The 20,974-nt window shown below is 39.3% G+C and overlaps 1 protein-coding gene across 2 annotated transcripts in view; it reads left to right on the top strand.

The window, feature by feature from the left end:
- SLC25A21 (solute carrier family 25 member 21) overlaps nt 1-20,974 on the top strand; it is a 450,750-nt gene that overhangs the window by 407,245 nt on the left and 22,531 nt on the right. Inside the window, exons 5-7 of one of the 2 annotated variants that reach the window (XM_033108512.1) lie at nt 2,768-2,827; nt 6,191-6,298; nt 18,930-19,094. In XM_033108512.1, coding sequence (XP_032964403.1) covers nt 2,768-2,827; nt 6,191-6,298; nt 18,930-19,094 — 333 coding nt within the window. The remainder of the gene's footprint in view (nt 1-2,767; nt 2,828-6,190; nt 6,299-18,929; nt 19,095-20,974) is intronic. The other variant, XM_033108513.1, reaches the window with a different exon arrangement.

Raw genomic sequence — 20,974 nt, 5'->3', positions numbered from 1 at the left:
CAGAGTGCCAGAGGAGAGAGAGCTGCACAGAGAACTCTTAAGCATCTGCAGAAGGACCCCGGGGAGTAAGTACTCAGCTGAGAACTGACTAGTGCACGCATGTGAGGAAACTAGCAAGGCCTGGGGAAGAACCACCCAAGGATTGGAGGCAGCAGTGCTCCGAGTCACACGGGGCTGAGAATAGTGCCTGTTTCCACCAGCCAAATTAGAAGGCTTCAAAATGCACAGGGAATTGAGAGGGATACTCAAAAGGGGTTTGCCAGCATAGTAACGTAATAACAGAAAATCAGAAAGAAAAAAAAAAAAACATGCATCTTTACCCTGGAAGGGAACAAGGTAGTGAGTGAGTCCTTTTGTGAGGTCCATCATCTTGCAGAAATTACCTGAACCCAGTATGGACCCCTTAGAGCAGTGTTTCCAAAATGTAGGTCATGACCCATGAGTCATGAAATCAGTTTAGCGAATCACAAGATGCAGTGGGTCCTGACCAGGAAATTTTTTTTAATGAAATAGAATAGCAACAGAATGACACATAGTAAAGGCATAAAATATTGTTTTATAGCAATGTTTTGTTTCAGTTATAAATACAAGAGCACACTATGCACATGTGTGTGCATGCATGCACCTGTGATGGGCACATATTTTTACGTAGATTGTGGTCAAAAAAGTTTGAAATCTGTCTTGAGGGACTCTGGGCTTCAGGGTCAGGTAAGGCAAGACTTCGCCAGCAAGAAAACTCTAGGGCAGAGACTCTCTACCCAAACCACTAACGATCACAGCTCAGCAGTGAGTCAGTACAGTATTATGTTTAAGAGCATTCACAGGCTTTGGTATTAGAAGGAAATCTCAGTCCTTCCACTCACTAGCTGCAGGACATAGATCTATAAAATGGGAGTCATGGTTGGACCATAACCTGTGACCTGCTAATGTTGTATGGATTAAATGCAGAAGCACATACAAAGGCCTTAGCGTGTTTCCTGGACCACAGCAGGCTCTCCTGAGTGATATGAATAGCTAAAGTACCTGTGGTTCCTTTAGTAACCAAAATGAAGAAAGGAATGGAAACTAAGATTTTTCTGGAAGTCTCCAATGTGCCAGGCATGTCAGGAAAGCTTACTTAAATGCTCTTATTTAAGGACTGCTCTGAAAGTTTTGTCCTGTGTTCTTGAGGATTAGAAAGGTCAAACGACTCACCCACTCTTTCACAGCTGGGTAGCATAGCCAGAATTCAGACCAGGACTGCTCCCATCAAAATCCCAGCAAGGTAATTGTCAAACAACAAACAAACAAACAAACAAACAACAAAAAATCAGTGATGATGATGATGACCATAAAAAGAAAGAAAAAATCAATTATCTTTAAAGCCAAAGACTATAACACGTTTCCTTCCATGGTTAATGGTTTCTGGTGCATCTCTCATCAAAACAGTGGACACCACCCTGGTGATGTTATTGTAACCCCAGGATCATTTCAGAGCTATCACCATCCACAAGAATGTTAGATCAGGAAGGCAGGGGTTCCCTTTGCATCCCCAGTGCCCCTTAGAACATAGGAGACATTCAATAGAATATTTGTTGAATGAGTGAATGAATGAATCCCTGTTCTAGAGAAGACTACACTCATAGCTGATCTAAAGAGGCATGGCACAAAAGTAGTTCCTGGGTCTTTAAAAGAATCAAAATCTGTGTGGCGATGTAATGACTTGGCCTGCCCAAAGACTCACTAGACCCTTGTCTATACCACAGTACTACCTCTTTCCAACAATAGGGTAGTATTTTATTTGGCCCCCAAATCTACATTTTTTTTCTTGCTCCTTTTTACTGGGTTATAAAGGAATAGAGTAGAAGACATGTGAGACCATAAAATACCCATGCCATTTCTGGGTCTTGAGAAACAAACCCTAGCAGGACCTAAGAGTATCTTATCGGCAGTAGTTTGCAGCTACCTAACAGAGTGCCCAGGAGCTAAACATCATTTTTCAAGCAGAGTTGTTGCCCAAAATGTAGACTATAGATAGGGAGGAGAAAATAATGTATTTTGGGTAGGTTATATGAAATGATTGATTTGATTTGCTTCCATAGAAATTCATTTGTAGGAAAATACTATTAAACATTATCTGCTGAAGGAATAAACTCTTCATCATCACCATATTTTAAAGGAAGGAATAAGCTCTCTTCCATTCAGGTAGAGAACAGTCTGGCTTTAAGCAAGCATGAATTAGACAACCTCATTGGGTCCTTTCCTAGTTTATCATGGCGTCTTCATCATCACTAAGTGTTTAGAAATTCCATGGACTGGTAGAGATACACAAAAATGCAAATGCAAGTTAAAGCTGAGAAGCGGGTATCTTTTACAAGTGGGTTAGAAAATCGGGCATTCCCTGGGAAAGCAATTCATAGAGAAAACAGAGGAGACCAAAGATCTCAGGTCTCTGTGCCTATAATTCTGAATCACTGCCATAAAAAAGAAGTCTATTGATGTCTGGGGAAACTGAAAATGGTCATGGTAAATGGAAGCTGTATGGTTCATTTACTGCTATAAAGGATTCCATCAGCTCTTCTGCAGGTTATTGTAGCTGCATTTGAAAATGTGAATGTTAAAGTAAGATCCAATAGCAACTACCTGAGGCCAGATTAAAAACTGTACAATGGTTTATCATTTTTTAAAATGCTGGTTAATATAATGATTTACTAAAGAAATTTGAGTCAATTAAAGGGTTTGTTACAGGAAATTGTTATAAATCTCTGGGTTTGGTTTTGTTTCACAGTTTTTCACCTTTGAGCAGTATAAGAAATTGCTCGGATATGTGTCACTGTCACCAGCATTGGTAAGTGAGAGTAATTTATTATACTTAAGTGTGTGTGTTATTTCATAAAGCAAAATCTGGAAACAAAAAGTCTTTTGATTCCCCAAGCCCAACTACTAAAATATGAATTCGAGTTATTCAATGTTCAGCTACTTGTTGAAAGCCATCTTCCTAATAACTCACAATTTGGCTATTTTATAGCTCCCAGTAATGAATTTCTGATAATAATGATATGTGTAGAAAGGCTCATATGAGATATGGTCAAGAATATAAAATAAAGAGTATATTTTCAAAGCCTTTGAAAGCCAAAACATGTATATATTTACATACATACTGCACATATCTATTTATGCAAAAGGCAAGATGCCTGAAATTGTTCCTAACAGGTCACTTTTGCAGATTTTACTTAAGCCATAGTAAATATAGGACTTCAGGTCACTCTGTGGTCAGATGCAGACTGAATGGCCTTTTGTAGTCAGGGAGAATAGAGATCTTACAAGGACACATCTCAACTATTACATGAAAAGCACTTGGTGATTTGAATATTTCCCAATGCCACTGCTTTTCTTCTTGGTGACTTTGCCACCTTTCACAAAACAAGTTAAATTCTACTGACCAGATGGGTTCTTCACACTTCATTGGCTTTTCTCTACAAATATGTGTGCAATGCGAGCCCCGGAGAGAGCAAATGCATTAATTTCTCCCTCCACATCTGCAAAACAAAACAAAGTAAAATATCTACCTTGGCCTTCCAGTTGGCAATGTATCTCCGAGGCTCAAGGAAAACCCCCAGTTTGCCTGCTGAAATGAACCTCAAAACTCAACAAGAGAGGCGTTCTGAGCTTCAACTCTTTAATTATTTTATTTATAAAGGTTCATTTCAGAATATTTTGCCAAATAGAAGTATGTGTTATTGAAAAAAATCTTACATGTCCCTTTTCTAAAAAGGATAGTATTAAGAAAACTAATAGGATCGCTTAGTGGTATGACAAGGAAACCTCTGTCTAGCTTCTTACCTAAACAAGGTAGCTGTGAGGTGGCCTCATATGGAAGAAGTGGAACCATGAGTCCTAAAATTAGCTAAGATTTTTTGTTTTTAATTCCTTGGTGTCTTCCCTTAATGTTACCCTTAACTCTGAAAACATTTTGTCAAAAAGAGGATTAAAAACCTTTCTATCAAGAGACAATAAAATAAGGTCTCCAGAGGGCCTGCTAGCTGTTCGTGTGTGGAACATTCGTACCATGTGAGAGAATCCAGTGCTTTGGACCCTCTTGAGAATTGAAACAGAAAAGCATTTGGCTACTCCAGCTACCATTACCGAATGCGTGCAAACTGTATACAGTTTTCCCCTTTTCTTGAACTCCTTTATTCTAGTTTCTTTCTGATACAACTAGACGCTTAAACAGCGGTTAAATGCCCCCTGGTGCTTTCACATGAAAAGCCTAGGAGGCTGGGAACCCGACAGTTATTGCTGGTCTCTGGAACAATCTAAGTAACACGATCTGCTGATAGCTGATCAATTCTTTTGACAAGGGACTGCAGAACACTATTTCTGACAGCAACTGTAGCTGAGTTTATAGAAGAACAAAAAAGTGAATAACTTGGAAGATTGCATAAAGTAATAAAAACCTGAACATCTGGATTTTAGCTTTTTCAGTCAGAAAAATTTGGGGCTAGTATTTTTTTTTTTCCTGCTTTTGGCTTCCATGATGGAAGTCTGAGATCAATGAATAAAATATTTGGTCTGTGACCCTGTATAAATATGTTTAAAATTGTAATGAAGGGGCATGAAAGGAAAACATCCTTAGTTATTCCCTCTCTCCTAGAATCGGTATACAGTGCCATTTTCCTCTCCATTTTTATGTGTAACAATAAGAATGGTTTTTGTATAGCACTTTACAAAGGGCTTTCCCACATGATTTTGACCCTCATAATAACTTTATTACATAGGGAAATTAGATATTATTGTCTCCATTTTACAGATGAGAAAACTGTGGCTTATGAAAGATTCAGTGATTTAGATGCAAAGCTGCAGCTAGCACATGGTGTCTTTATGTGAATTTTGAAAAGGCACCCTTTTCTTCTGACCGATGCCTCTCCTGGACTCCAGCTCCACAAGTGGGGTACAGGCTGGACTTCAGCCTCCACACACATCCTTTGCACACAAACTAGTGTATGTATATGGCAGCTCTGGTCTAAATCAGCCAGTAAGTGGCAGAAACAGACCGAAACCCAGACATCCTACCTCTGGATACTGCCCTTGTTCTACCTTGCCTCTCTTCTAAAGTTAAGGAACATTCCTTTCTCCCTTTTCTCTTTTAGTCTCCTATTTTGGAGAAATTAGAGACTCCTAATAATAAGACTTTCCTCTTCTTTATACTTCATTGGCTTTTTTCTGCTGTTAGGTTTATGTAGTACTACCTCTTCTCCTGGAATTAGAGCTTCAGCACAAAAGATTTTTTTTTTTTAGCATCCGTTTTGTGAATTTGAATGCTTTGTTTCATTTTGTTTTCCTGCCGTGTGTGTGTGTGTGTGTGTGTGTGTGTGTGTGTGTGTTTTAATCATTGTGGTTATTTTTGATACAGATTTTCTGAAAAAATCTTGAGGCATTCTACTTAGAAGAAAATTCTAGAAAGTTGCTCTTTTCTACTGCAGAAATTCTTAACAGATAGCAAATAAGAACCTGACATACAGTCATTCTTTGATATATGTTCTAGATTTTAGTTGAGCCCTTCAGAACAACCTAACCATTTCTGATTTCAGCTTTTATTCCTCAGCTTCCAGGTCTGGAATAATAGGGCCATTATTAGTTTAAAAGAATAGAGAAAGAATGAATAAAAAATAATTTTTGTTTGATAATAGTCTAGAATAGTAACTTTAAGAACATGGCTATACATTAAAATCTTTTCAGCTATACTGTCTGGTTACCTGATATTTAGCTTTTTATAAACATTTTATTTGTGGTTCTGCTCCTTGAACATTTTTTATCGGCTCAATAAATGTATGTAAACAGATGTTTAAAAATGAAGCTCTCCTTTTACAAGTCAAACTCTCTTTTAATTGTTACTTGTGCAAATGTTTCAGGATTCACCTTAACTCAGGAAAACAAACTTTCTTTTCATTAAAGGAAAAAGTTGTTATTGATGAAGCTTTGACATTTTATTTTGAATTGTTAGGATGGGGTTTGCGACTTCTGTAATTTCTTGTTCATGAATTGTCAGCATCTAACCAAGAACTAGAGCTGTTTAGAAATGGTATCTGGCGCATTTTACGTACATTTCTCTAGTCTCATTGTAACATTCAGCTGCATTGTTATGAGGAGGATGCTTAACACATACACATGATACCTTGTTTTAAAGTATTGACTTATCTAATTTTTCTAGACATTTGCCATTGCTGGACTGGCATCTGGACTCACAGAAGCCATTGTGGTTAACCCTTTCGAGGTAGTAAAAGTTGGCTTGCAAGCCAATCGGAACACATTTACAGAGGTAATTGTTTAATGTTTTCCTATTGCTGAGGGAATGTAAACCAATTATTTTTAAGTATAGATAAAAAAATTGTGAACCCAGCTCTTGTTCACTTGCTAAAGCCACAGAACATTATGGTTAAGGAAGTAGCATAAGAAAAAGTCCAATTTCTCCTGCAAAGAAAATGTTAACAAAAATGCACTAAAGTCTGATGGACAAGCACGTTTACACATTTTTATTTTAGAGTTTTAATGTAATCTATGATGACTTATTTGGAAATGTTTTCCCTACATTTGGCAACACTTCTATTTCATGTTACACTAGAATAGACTACAGCAAAAACCTGAAGTGATAATATTATTGTGCTTTTAAAAAAAATTATGAAGTCATTTTCAAAAATTACCTCACTGCTTTCCCTACTCCACCCACTGCCCTCCCCCAAAGATTCTGATAATCTGTCAAGCTTGTCTTTTGGTTAAATCTGAATGACCGTGTTACTAAACCTGTGGAGACATCACCATTTGGACAATGATGGGTCTCGACGTTTAATCACTGGTACCTGATGTTCCACGGAGACAGCTTCCCTTGGTGTGTGCTGCCTTCGCTTCCTTCCAGTTGCCTAATAATTCCCTTTAAACCACCAAGTCCAACTGGTCTTGCTTTATTTTTTTGGGTGCCATGCACGAGGTAGAGAAAAAAAAAATAAGGGGCTTGGTAGTCTAGGTCCTTTCCTAGCATTTTCATTTAATGCCCCAACTGGGTAGCATGTGGTATAAATTGGTTTGGAGTTATCTGCTGACCTAAATTTCTCTTTAGAAAAGATCTCCTGCCTACTACTTAAGCAGCTGTTAGTGGGTGGAGACCCCCTCACTCCCACCTCACTTCCTGCCTGCTGATACTGCCTGAGAGCTCCCTGGCAGCTTCTTGAGCAGGGGTGTGGGAAAGGAGAGGGGAGCCTACTCACCTGTAGCTGCCAAGGCCCAAGGAAGAGAGGGTTGGCCTGTTACAGCAGATGGTATCTACCCAGATCAAGTCAATCCTAATTAAGGGAGATGTTTTTCCTTTTAAGTTTCAAAAGGTCTCAATTGCAGTGAGATATAGTACTACTTCAGAAAAGGTTGAAAATCCCTGTTACCCTCATCTTTGTTTCTGTTTGGCTTTCTCTCTATTCTTCCTCGAATGATGAAAAAAGACGGAGAGCAACAGGAGGAAATGAAAAGAGACACTTGCCAAATGTCCTATCAATAGGGAGCATTTAAAACAGCCCCCATGAACACACGATGCAATATGCAGATGATGTATTATGAAACCTATATAATTTTATTAACAAATGGCACACCAATAAATTTAATAAAATTTAGGGAAAAAAACAGTCCCCATTGAATCGGCTCAAGGATGATTTGATGTGTTAAACTAGGAGAATTACCAGCTAGAAGAAAATGTTGGCACTCCTCATCCAATGCCTCGTTTTACCTACTGGGAAGCTTTTCTTAGAGCAGCAATGAGTAAGCAAAGGAATAAAGCAACTGCAGACCTTTATCAAGGCGGCATATAACCAGAGGGACAGAGATGGGACAGAGGACCAAGAAGTGCTCACAAGAATGAAAATAATGGGTTATCACAACACCTCTGCTCATGCCTAATGTTTTTGTCTCTCCTCTCTGCCCTCGAGGAGGTTCTACACTAAGGCCAAGTAAGAGCTGTTAATGTTTTGCATGTGTTGAAGCCTTGCTGGAACATGGTGAACACCCTTCCAGCCCAATGCAGAATGCTGCATGTGAATGTGTCCCCAGCTCATTTATACCAGTGCAGTCTGTGTACATTGTTTATGTATATGCAGCCATTTTTTAAGTGGTGGAGAAAGGGACACTTGTTTCTGGTCATTTCTTTTGTGGAAATCCACTAAATTGGGTTCATTGTCAGATGTTAGACAAAACAAAATCTATCAGGTACATTATAAAACATTTGCAATATTACTTCAACTAGTCAGAACTTAGCAAATTAGGGATCGCGTAAGTCACAAGTGTCAGCATTTATTTCCAGCAACTATCAAGATTCAGTAGCTGAACTAGGGTGGCACTTTATAGTGAAAGTAGTTAGTAGTGCAGAGTCACCCAACATAAACTGATGGGACTATACCTGTTGCAAAAAAATATCTGCAAGAGATGACCCGATAAGAATAGCAAATTTCTATCTAATTATTTAAAAATAATGGCTGGTCTCTTTTGGCAATGCAGTTATTTCCTGTGTCTTTTGTCTAGGAGCAATGAACTCCAAAGCCTTCCTCCATTGACTAGCATATTCTTTTATCCAGCAAGGGGATGCCCTTTTGTTAATCTGTACCCGTGTCGACTGCATCCAACATTAGGTGTGCTCACTTCAGCATTTGTATGGCCAAGAATTATTACTGCTTTCTTCACTTTGAGGCTTTGTAAGTTTTCAAGAAGTATGGGGGTGGGGAGTGGAGAAGGGGAAGAGAAAGAGAAAGGGAGAAAGGAATTTACTTAATGCCCGGTGCATTTAAAATTTGAAGTTCTTGTTTTAAGAAACAAGTTTTAATCCAAGCACAAAGGTAATGCATATTTGTTAGAAAACACCAAAGAAACTATATTTCTGTGTATACATATAAGCGTAGAAGTGTACTAAAATGATCTTGACTAGAGCAGCGCTGTCCAATAGAAATGTAATATGAGCCACATTTTCAAGTAGCTATATTAAAAAAGGTAAAAAGAAACAGATGAAATTAATTTAATACTATATTTTATTTAACCCAATATATCCAAAATATTATCATTTCAACATGTAATCACTATAAAAATTATATGAGATAATTTACACCCTATTTTTATACTTAGTCTTCAAATCTCACGTGTATTTTATGCTTACGAGCACATTTGAATTTGAACTAGGCCATTTGTAGTGCTCAATAGCCACATGTGGGTAGTGACTTCCTTATAGGAAAATGCAGGTCTCAAGGAATTCATACAAACTTCTCACTGGTTACCACTGGAAAGGAGAGTGGACTAGGGGAGAGAGGAAGGCAAGAATTTAAGGGAAGGGCTTTGTGTAGTTGAATGTTTAACATGAGTGTGGGGACAGAGCCCCAGAAAGCAGTTTCCAGGCTCTCGGCCTCATGTGGAAAGGTGCTGGCTCAGGTAGTAGATGGCCGTCAGCTGTGGCTGGTTGGCCGTCAGCTGTAACCATTGAGCCATTGGCCACTAATATAACTGCCGCGGCTACGGAGGGAAGTCGAGGAGAGAGGAGGAGAGAGGAGGAGAGTGGAGGAGAGTGGAAGAGAGTGGAGGAGAGTGGAGGAGAGTGGAGGAGAGTGGAGGAGAGTCGGTCGGTTTAGCAGCAAAGTGGACAGCAAGTCACACGTCGTGTAAACCCAGCCTCCAGTGAGACCATAGTGGTATGACTCCCCTACCTATGGCTCCGTGGGTGTTCCTTTTTGGCCTAGCCATATCCTGCGTTCTTGTGTGGGGAGTGGGACCAGAGACCCCTCATGCCGCCCCGCTGGACGCCCCGCACGACAATGAGATTATACTCAGTATTCTTTGAACATTTACTTTAAAAAGTAGTAGTTGCTCATTGTAGAAAATTTAGAAAATACAGAACAGTATAAAGGAAAGTAAGCAATCCCCAAGAAATCTTCTAATGGCTCTGCCAGGATCAAGCCTGCCTTCAGGGAGAAACTTCCTAGCTGATCCATGTGGGAATGACTTGCTGGCCCATCTTAGGGCTCAACCAGGTTCCTCTTTCTTTAGGGAAGAATAATAGTAATAGTCACATTGAATGGCGTGATGCGCGTTAAAAAAGCCATATGTGTAAAGCTGTCAATATCGTCTGGCATATAGTGATGGTTTAGTAAGCATTAGTAGTTATTATTACAACATGCTATTTATGAGAATTTAAATGCAATGATATATGCAAAGGTCTTAACACAGCACCTGGTACATGGTAGACACTTAACCAATGATAACTATTTCTAGATGTAAGTTGATCTCATCAATCCTTAAGTTTAAGTAGAGACATTTATCTTCAGATATGGCCCCAATTAATATAGACCAGTCACAGTTGACTCCAGTTGTGGGCACAAAAACAGCTTACTGAGCACCGGTCAGTCTTCTTCTTTGGGTCATTCTCACCTGCCAATACTATCCACTTAGCTTAACTTCTTTATCAAGGCTTAAGGGCTGGCAGCCGTTACAATGCCTATTGATGATACCTTTACACTCAGATGCATGTCCCTTATCATAAACAACGGCTGATTATCTGTTTGCTGTAAATGACTAGCGTAGAGCAGCAGAAGTTGAAACTAAAAATATTTGAAGCCACGTTGGGAAGAAATCTACCACTATCAAGGTATTCTTCCTCCTACAGTCAACGTGGATTCTTGATCGAGCCTCCTTAGTCACGTCACATGGAGGTTGTGAACTAAGCTCGTTTTCAGCGTTTCCAGTCCATTGCAGCTGCCGGCTGTGGTGGAACACCACATGGATGGGTGGCAGGTAGAATGGCCGAATGGCTTGACGGCACCTTTAAGAAAAGCAGAGCCATTGCCTCCAGAGGCTTATTTCACAGGTAGATAGATGACTCTTGTTCTGCCAATACTGTGAGTTTCTCAGGCAGCAGGTCTACTGTTCAGCCTTTCTACCCTCTCCTACCTATGAACTGCCATGGATCCTACAGAGTAACTGTGGCTATTCCTATTTTGTCAGCCTGAGGGGGTGAGTCGCAACATGGTCCTTTAAAAACATGAAAATTTCCTAAGAAGTTGCCGCAGTAGAGAGGGGCTCTGCAGAGGAATCAGCCTGGGGGAACGGTAGCCAACATTACACTTCTTATTACGCTTAAAGTCTTAGAGGCAGTGGCAGAGTGATGAAGTTGAAGCAAAAGGACTGCCACGGTCCCAGGTGCACAGAGCACGGACGAGATGGAGGTTGTGGGATGTAAGTAGATGCCCCCTAGGCCCTGTGGGGAGGGCGTGGCTGGCAGAAGGCCAGAACGGGGCCCTTTGAAGCATGAGATCTAGGACAGAAGTCCCTCTAGCTGGGGTCCGAAGACATAACTGGCAAAGCAGAGGCTGCATGTGTTATGTTTTTGGAGGCTCCAGTGCAGTTCCCATCAGGATTTCCCAGGAATGGCAGGTAATCTGCTGGCTCCAGCTGCCTGGGTTCTTTTCTCCCTTATGTGGTCTGGGACTGATTCTCTAGCCAGTCAGAAATATGTTACCCGTAAAATATGCTTTCCCAACCAGGTTAGCCATAAACTATTCTAAAAATTTGAGGAAATTGTGGTTAATTTGGTTTCTGATACTGCTCTCAGATCCTTCCAGTTTCTGTATAAATTATTTCAATAGGTATGATTGTCCCTCCTCTACTTTTTAAATTACCACCATATCAGTCAAAGGATATAATCCCTGCCACACTTCCTCCAATTCCAACACCAGAATCTTGGCCAGCACCTTAAAATTCACAGTGAATAAAGAAAACCAGTCTCTAATTTAAATAGGCTTGACCTTCTGTGGGGAGCAAAGTAATCACAGCTTTGTCACGCTCTGGTTTGGTTCAGTGGGTATAAAAACATGTTCAGATAAAATCGGGATAGACCCAAATTTCCCCCTGTCCTTCAAACTAAACCCAAGCAAAGTGTTATTCTGCTTGGGTTTAGTGCTAGGCTTGCCCGAGGATTTCTCTATTAGAGATGGTTTGCACATCCAGTCTGGCCAAAAGTGTGACTTTGTAATTTGTTGTCCTTATAGGAACTTTCTCCCTTCTTAACTGGATGCCTAGTTTTTTCTCTGTATATTTATAAGAAGTAGAAGTCCCGTATCAGTTGTGCTAAGCCAAGTGGTGTTTGGCATACTCTCTGCTAGCTGGAAAATGTGAATTTCTCCCCAGGAGCAAAATCTTGTATGAATTGTTTCCCAGTTTTTCTCTCCACTTTGAAACCTACTTCAAAGTTATTATTTGGCCAATGGGGTATGTTTTCCTTCCCTTGAGGTCTAGAGGATTGGCCTCTGATGTGTGGCTGGGGCACAGGTTTTCCTTCTAGTCTGTCATTTTTATCTACGTTACATATGAACATAATCATTCTCACCCCCAGATATGAAACTAAACCTTTAGGAAATTGCAAAAGCCTGTTTCACCTCTATTTCATTTTAAAAATGTGCAGCCCAAGATAGGAATAAGTAATCTTCTACCTATGCTCTATGATGATAATTTTAGGAATCAATGAATACATAGCAAATGCATCATTGGTGGTAGGATCTTTAAAGATAGGAATTTTTTAAAAAATTAGCTCAGGGTTTGATTCTGGTTTTGGATAATACCACTAAATACATTTCTAGACACCTGAATATAGTTCTCACACATACCTGAGCATATTATCCTGGGAGCTTAATAATCTAATAGAAACCAATTATATCATATGCGTTAACACAAACTTAGTGGTTATTTTATCCATATGCAATTAACAAACGTTTAAACTTAGATATATTACATAGCGTCAACATAAAGTGAATGAAAGAACTGTATTTTGTGCTCATCTCTTTCAAGAAAAAGAGTCAAAGTTGAGTTATATAGAGAGTGAGTCTGTGACTCTGTTTACAGATAGTGTGAGAAGCCAACTTCAAGGGCATATCAACATTCATGAATGATGTATTGAGTTTAGTTCAAATTTTCCCTGCATTACTGTGTGAAACATTGCCTGGAAACGGTTCAGTACATAAATTATTTCTTTCCAGTTTGTGATTCTTGTGGGCAGAAAAGTGCGTTATGTATATGCATCCATTCCTATAGTTATCTTTCAACGATACCGAAGGCAGCAGCCAATCTGCCTCTCTACAATCATTTACAGAAAATAGACTTCAGTCTTCCATTCAGCTGTGCCAAGAACCCTAGATTTTTGCTTTCAGAATTGAGACTTTGAAGTAATGATAATAGCTACCATTTACAGCTGCATCTACTATGTGCCAGGTACTGTGCAAGACGCCGTACATGCTTTTTTTTCTCTATTTGATTTTTCAAAAAAAATTCATGTAATTCTCTAAATTACAAAAGTCATACTTCTTTTTCTTACACAAATCAAGTCATACACAGCTATATAATGAAAAAATAGTTGATGATTTTCTGCCAACACCTCCCTCTAATCCCATCACTCTGGTAATGGCTTTGTATCCTTCCCCTTTTCCCCCCGATGCTCACACACACTTGATGTTTCAAATCCTCCATTATCCATATAAGCTTGGTGGCTTTATCTCTATTTTATAGATAGGGAAAATAAAGCCCAATGAATTCAGTGCCTCTAAGGAACTAAGCATTAACACCAAGGTCTCTTTCTACTCAACTACAGTGCTTTCACTGGGGTAAAAACACGTGGGTAATTAAGAAGCTTGAGAGGAAGTCAAAAGTGTTTCTGGAAACATGAAAAAGCAAAGGCTCCTTCCACATTGCCAGTCTCCTCTTAGCAGTTTCCCCTGGGTGTGGCCACCTTCCCCCCTGCTCTACCAACAGTGCAGGGAAGGAAGAGGCACAGTGTCACCTAGAAGGCGACAATGGGGACAGCTGTTCGGTTATTCACTCGGCAACAACTTGGTGTTGACATAGGTTTGTGGCTCAGCATGTGGGGGAGTTTGTTTACAACAAATTATTCTCCACTCACAGATTGTTTTAAAATAGACCTGCTTTTCAAGTGTAAATTGTAGGTAGAATATAAGTATATTTTGGGTGTCTTTCTTTGTCCATAATCGTGTCCTGTTCAAATAAACTGGAATGATGAATTAGTGAAATATTTAAGCTAAAAGAAATTGTATGTGTGGGATTGTTAGCTTGATTCCTCTCCTTCCACTTACGTTTTGTTCTCAAATAAAAGGAAGGGTTTCCTTTTTTTTTTTTTTTTTCAAATTTATGAAAATGCTTCAAGACTTCATTTGAGTAATGAAAAGCACAAGTGATCTTCTATCTCCTGAAGAGCAAGGGCATTTTCCTACCTAAATGTGGCAATTGAGTCTCCTCTTTCTTGACAAAGCAGTACTTCTCTGAAGGCCCAGATATGGATACCCACTCCATTGTATAAAGGGCTCATCCTGTTTGCTTTTCTGCCATGTAAGGAAATCCAGTGCAACACTCTTATTCTGTTAGCTCTAAAATGCAACAAAATTCACTTTGTTATAGCAAGCAAGTAAAGGAACGCATGTTGCAGTATGCTGTCTGTTGACATGGTATGCCACGAGCTCTTCTCTGGTTTTAGGTGTGGAGGAAATCCACTGACACACCACCCCTGCCTATACCTGTTGGCCATCCTCGGATAGCTGTTTGCCCAGGGAACAGTGCCTGCTGCCTAAAACCTCTGTCTGTGACCTCACAAGCTAATCAGAGCCTGTATAGTCAGTAGTTGGATGGAAGAACTCCAGAAAACATAGCTCAGGCTGCCATTAGTCATCTCAGTGATTTGTCGGTAATGCTGGGCCCTCAGAGAGTAAGAAATCAGTGCCCCGGAGTGCTGCTGGGGAGCATTGTTTAGGCAAAGGATCTTTTCTTTTCACTAAGCTTCTTTAGGACTTTTAAAACAGAAATTTGATTCCATATTTCATAACCATATGGAATATTCCTGTGGGGAGATATAAAAATTATCAGCGTATCTCTCCAAATAAAATCAAAGCAAAAATATTTTACTTTTAGACTATGAGCAAAGTATTGTACTTGACACTTAGCACAGTGCATGGCACCCATTGTTAAATAAATGACGCATGAGAGGACAGGGAGTTCCCAGAATTAGCAGCTGTCAATAGCTGAAATCGAAGTTAAAGAAGACTTCAAATGGAAATAATACTTCTGGTAGGGACCGGTGAACTGAGATTTCTATAAACCAGTGTGGCAGCACAATGTTAGCCAAATTTCGATCCACTTAATCTTCTACGCTTGCAGCTCTGGTGCAGTCAATGAAAGTTCCATCTAGGAAAGTTAGCATGCCATTTGGCCCCACAATTTTTCACTAACTATGAAAATTAGAGTAAATCTAAATATTGGAAGGACACGGAACTGATGGATGACTTGCTGGATTGGATAGTGTTGGAATCATTTGGCTGATGATGCTCGTTGGTCGCCATTTTGTTTTGAAATGGAAGTCCAGTAATCAAATAATTTTAGTAAAATTCCTTGTGTTTACAGTGATCTAGTCAAAATGATTCTATATTTTCTTATGTAAGCCTCCTAGTGGAAGTCATGTTTTGCCTTTCTAATTAAATATTTGCTTACGTGGGTGTCACACAATGTCACTGAATGAAGCAACAGGGACACTTCTAATTTTTATGGGAATTAGAGTTCAGAGTTTCCTTTACCTCAAAGTCTCCAGTTACCAGAAAACTATATTTGTGTTATTATGTATCTGTTACCTATATGAGTTGGATTATCAAACTCTGAAAAGCTTACCGCATATGTATAACAATGAATCCACAGAATGTGAACAGCATTGGATTAGATGTAGAATTCTGATTAAGCCAGAATTTACTAGTGTCTTTACTTTAGGAATATTACTGAATAATCCTTGGTTTCCTCACCTACAAAATAAGAATATACCTGCTGCCTACACTACAGGGTTGTCAAGAGAAGCAACCATATATGGCAGAACCATGCAGAGCATAAAAGTATGAACTTGGAGTCGGGGGGATGTAGGGAATGGGGCTCAGTGTGTGCTTTGGCACTACCACTTACTCTGTCATCTTGGACCAGTCAATGAACCTTAGTTTCTGCTTCTGTCTGATGGGGGTACTGATAATACCTACCTCACACACTTGTTGAGAGGCTTAAATAAGATGATATATATAAAGTACTAAGCATCTATGACAATGGATACTATTGATGAGCACTTGTTGTGTTCCAGGTACCTGGTAATACACATGACTGTACTCGCTAGGCTGTAAACTGTGTGAGGTGAAGATCCAGCTCGTGTGCTTTTCCATTCCCAACCTTTGCTCCTGGGTGGCCTTGCTTCTCCAGTCCATAGACTTACTAAGTAGAGTTCTTACTGAGAATGCTTACTGAGGGATAGGGAAGAAGCCAACTTACAGGAGCTATTGTTCCAGAGAGAAAAGCCCCTGGGGTAAGGAAGGAGATCTCTAGCCCAGGGGTAGGATTTGGTGGGGCCTCAGAGGAAGCCAACCTATGATTTTGCATTCTGGAGGCCTTTCTGTTGGACTTTGTCACAAGGGCCCAAGGCTCTGGAAAAGGAAAGGATAGCCAAAAGGAAGAGGCTAGTTATGCACGTGCTTTCCTCTCCCCTAAATCAGTCTCCACCTTTTAATTGTCTCTGCCTTCAACTAACAAAATAATTACCTGTTATTTTATTATTATAACTACTTTTTATAATCATCATAATTGCTATTGATATTAACAGTTAACATACAATGAATGCTTACATAGGACAAAGTTCTTTGACTTACTTATCATCACAGCAATAAAAGAAAAAGAATTCTATTATTATTCTTATTTCACAGATGAGTAAAGTGAGGATAAATCAGAGCATAAAATAATTGCACGAGCTAGCAAGTAGAATTGCTGAGACTCAAACCTGGGGTTGTCTGGCTCTCACCCCCTATTTCTAGCTACTACTATACTTCCCTCTGATTTACTTAATGATTCACAACTAGAGTTCAAACTCAACAAGACAATTAAGTCAGAACCCACGTTATACTTCTTTGTACCCACCTAACATCTAAACAAATGAAAATCAGGCAATAGACCATCAGTAAATGTCATTTGAACATTTGTTCATCCTCACCAAGATCTAGCAGAAGTCTTCTCTTTTAATTCTGGTAACTGGGCACACTAGGATTTTTAAACAACAGAAACATCTTTGGACCTGTTTTATTTAGGGAAAGCCATATTAATCTGCACTTCCAGTCAAAGCCATTGGTTTCTCTGTTGCTCTAGAATTTAGACAGTCTCTGAGTCCCCATCTCTTCTGCCCTCAGGGCCTCAGAGTGGGTGAGGATGGACAGAAAGCGTGGTTTGCATGCAGGGAGCACCGGTGTGGGTCAATCTGGGCCCAGGCCACCCCACTTCTGCCTCATTACTTCCACCCCCAGGAAAGTCACACCCTCTTCTTTCCTCTGCCTGCTAGGCTGCCTTCCTCAGAGCAAGAGAGCGGTGCCTAGCGTTTTGCTCAGCACTTCAGAGTCTCTCCAAGAGAAATGACCTTCTGCTCAACTTGTCCTCAAGTCTATTTTGAAAACCAAAATAAACCATTTGAGTTGATAGTCAATGTGCCAGAACCCAAACAGAAAAGTCCCGTTTTGTAAAACAGAGAGTGAACTTTAACCTTCTGAAAATTTTTGGTTTTCTTATATGAAATGTCTTTTATGGTTTTAAGATTTGTGATATTTTTTCTTGTTACAAAAAGAAAAGTTTCCTTAAGCTTACTATAATTTATTGTAATTAATCCTCTAAAATGAAAAGGTGGAGTGTAGAATTGTAGCTCGAGTTTTTAAGACATCTATGAGCAAAAACTATAGGATTTACCATGTAAACAAGCTCGTTTAATGTATGGTGTTAATTACATAGTTATAAATACAAGTTGGATGAAAAGACTTCCTTGGATTTGTGCTATTCTGTTCTGCTAATGGCAGCCTTACTTGCACGTGATAAGAAAACACTTTAGTCAGAGAGCACATCAAACTGCCATGACCATTCCAGCAACCTGCTCTAGTGAAATAGCAAACAGATCTCATGTCAGCCACTTGCCTCATGGGCAAAATAAATAAATAAATACTGAATATTTTCCCCTAATTACTATTCCGTCAAAATTTAACAAGGAGAGATATCCTTTGTACTGCACCTCCAAAAAGAAAGCAATCACTTAACCTTTTTGAAAAACACACATAAATTGTTGTATTGTCATGAATTAGAAACCTCAGGGCAAAGTTCAGTGAGCTCTTCAGCATGTTCCAGAAGTAGCAGTAGACAGCATTCCAGTAGTCAAGGTATTTCAACCTCAGGTAATCAATCAGAGGACTGGAAAGGAGTAAATTAAAGATAACCCTGTACTCCCAACACCATTGATTTATTATTTATCACAGCAAGTAATACACACACTGATTGCCCACCCTGCTGAGGAAGTCTACAGTCAATTGCTATTTATCCATGCCCGATTTCTAACCTAGTGCCTGTTTAAACTATTGAGCCAATGGAATCAAGACGAATTGTAACATTCGCTTTAGAAAAACATAATTAGAAAGGTAAATATGCTGAATTCAGGAACCGAATATAAATTCCTTGTGGATTATGCACAGTTACAGACTACCAGTGTGTCTATATGGCTAATCCCCTCCATTAGTATGGCTAATCCAGAATTGGATACAACTATTTACATGTTGAAAGGGGTGATGGTTATTGCATGACATGAGTTTCACTAGTTCTACCAAAGATGTTTTTCTTTGCCAACAATCTTCCCTTTGAGGCCTGTTGTTATGCATGCAATTTTGTTTACTTTTTGGGTTTCCTAATTTTAAAAGCGGGGATTTAGGCATGATTGTTCATGTTTGAAAAAAGAAGTCCCTAATCATTTTGGCTTGATGGGACGCTAAATCGTAATTGACTCTATTTCACATTCCCAAAGATAATCTTTCTGGCTTTACCCCTCTCTCCTGCAGCAACCATCCACTATGAGTTATGCAAGATACATCATTAAGAAGGAAGGCTTGGGATTCCAGGGCCTCAACAAAGGATTTACAGCAACGTTGGGACGTCATGGAGTTTTCAACATGGTGTATTTTGGCTTCTACTACAATGTCAAAAACATTATTCCTGTCAATAAGGTACTCTTTAATAGATTAAAGTCCTGGAGGAAGAATCCTATCAATGATAGCTGCATTTGTAGAGTGTTTATCATGTCCCAGTGACTGTGTTAAACACATCGGTTATGTGATTTGATCCTCACCTCAGCCTATTCTTGGAGTGTTCTTATCCCTATTCTGAATTTAGAAACTGAGGCTTAGAAAGATCAAGTAATTTTTCCTAGGGTCACACAGTAAACAGCAAACCGAGACTTGAATCCAAGTCTGATGCCAATTACATTATAGTTGAATGTACCATTCCACCTGAGTGCTTTCCATTTATCACTGATGGGAATTTCTAGAAACTGTTATTACTTCATTTTTCTCTCAAAAGCAGAACTTTCTCAGAAAGTTTAAATTTTCATATTCTAAATAAATTCTGAGCTCATGGGGAAAAATTGCCAGCCTGAAATTTAAATCTTACCCAGGTATTCATTTTTAAATTCACCCAAGCTAATTAGGGCAAGTTATCAACTCTTCTAGGATCATTTGCTTTGGAAGCAAAATAATAATTATTATTATTTTTTATTAAAGGGTAACTTACAGCTGCCAGCAGCCTTTCAACTTCTAGAAGATAAAGTAACGCATGATATGCTTTAAACTGAGCATGTGTAAGCTCATTTTACATTCGCACAGAATTTTCCCCCAACACCATAGCGCGTACTTGCCATGAAAATTGCAGTCCTGGGAGCAGCCGTTGGTAACTTGCAGGCGGTTCCCCACTGAAGAACTGAAGGGATTCAGTTCTTCATTTTGCTTACTACTAAAGTATTGAAGGACTTTTCATAAATCATGAAAGTATTTCTGATGTGGCTATCACCAGACTCTTCAGTGAAGTTATTTATACCTGTGTGTGCCCAGCTACCTGCCATATTCTAGGCCAGGACTTCTCTCTCAAGGAACAGCTGAATCCAGAGCATGTTCCACATTAACCATCTGCTGGCATCCCCTCACTCACTAGCCAAAGTTGTTAACCAGGTTTCACCGTATTTGGAAAGCTCATTTAGTAAGTAGAAACTTACGTTTTGTTGGTGTGAAATCTATGACTAGCCCCAACATAGAGAGATCCTCCCACTGAGTTGACAGTTCTGACTCTGGTGCTCCCTTTGTCCTGTCGAATTCATGAAATCCAGAAATAGAGTGCCATAAATGCATTGGTTCTGGACAACATGAGAGCATTCACCACTTAATACATTAAGACTCTTTTTAGCTGGGATGGGTTAAACAATATGTGGGGTGCAGGGTAAAATGAAAATGCGAGGCCCCTTGTTCAAAAATTAAGAATTTCAAGACAGCAATAAACCAAGCCTGGGGCTGTCCTACCTGGAGGCCCTGGCAAGTGCACACGTCACATACCCATGGGGCTGACCCTGTGTTTAGACTCTGAGATGTGTAATCCGTACAGCGTTGGAGAAGTGTCCGGGCCTCCCTTTCTCTAGTTATTCAAAGGCTTGAGACAAAATTTACACACAATGAAAATAATTATATAAATTATTTACATACATTGTATAAATATTATATATTTTATTACATATATTTGTGCATGTATATTAATGCATATGTTATACTAAAATGAATTTGGTTATACGTGAGTATTTAAGAAAGAAATTCAGGAAGATATACAAAATTTGTATGTTACTAAGGCTTAAAAACATGCACAAGTGCCAACTTCAATCTACAATTAACCAATGCACTTAACTTATTAAATGTTATGCATTATTAAAAAAAGAAACAGAAGCTTAGATATTCATTTACATTTTAAATGACATCATGGTATTCTGAAACTATGGAAAGAGCTCATTTATCAATTTACAGGGGTGAGATCAAACTAGCCCCTATAAGCCACACGAAGGATTTTATCT

This window comes from Rhinolophus ferrumequinum, chromosome 6 (genome assembly GCF_004115265.2).
Source record: "Rhinolophus ferrumequinum isolate MPI-CBG mRhiFer1 chromosome 6, mRhiFer1_v1.p, whole genome shotgun sequence".
NCBI classification, from domain to species: domain Eukaryota; kingdom Metazoa; phylum Chordata; class Mammalia; order Chiroptera; family Rhinolophidae; genus Rhinolophus; species Rhinolophus ferrumequinum.
Note: the sequence above shows the minus strand (reverse complement) of the source record. Positions and strands in the feature narration are given on the sequence as shown.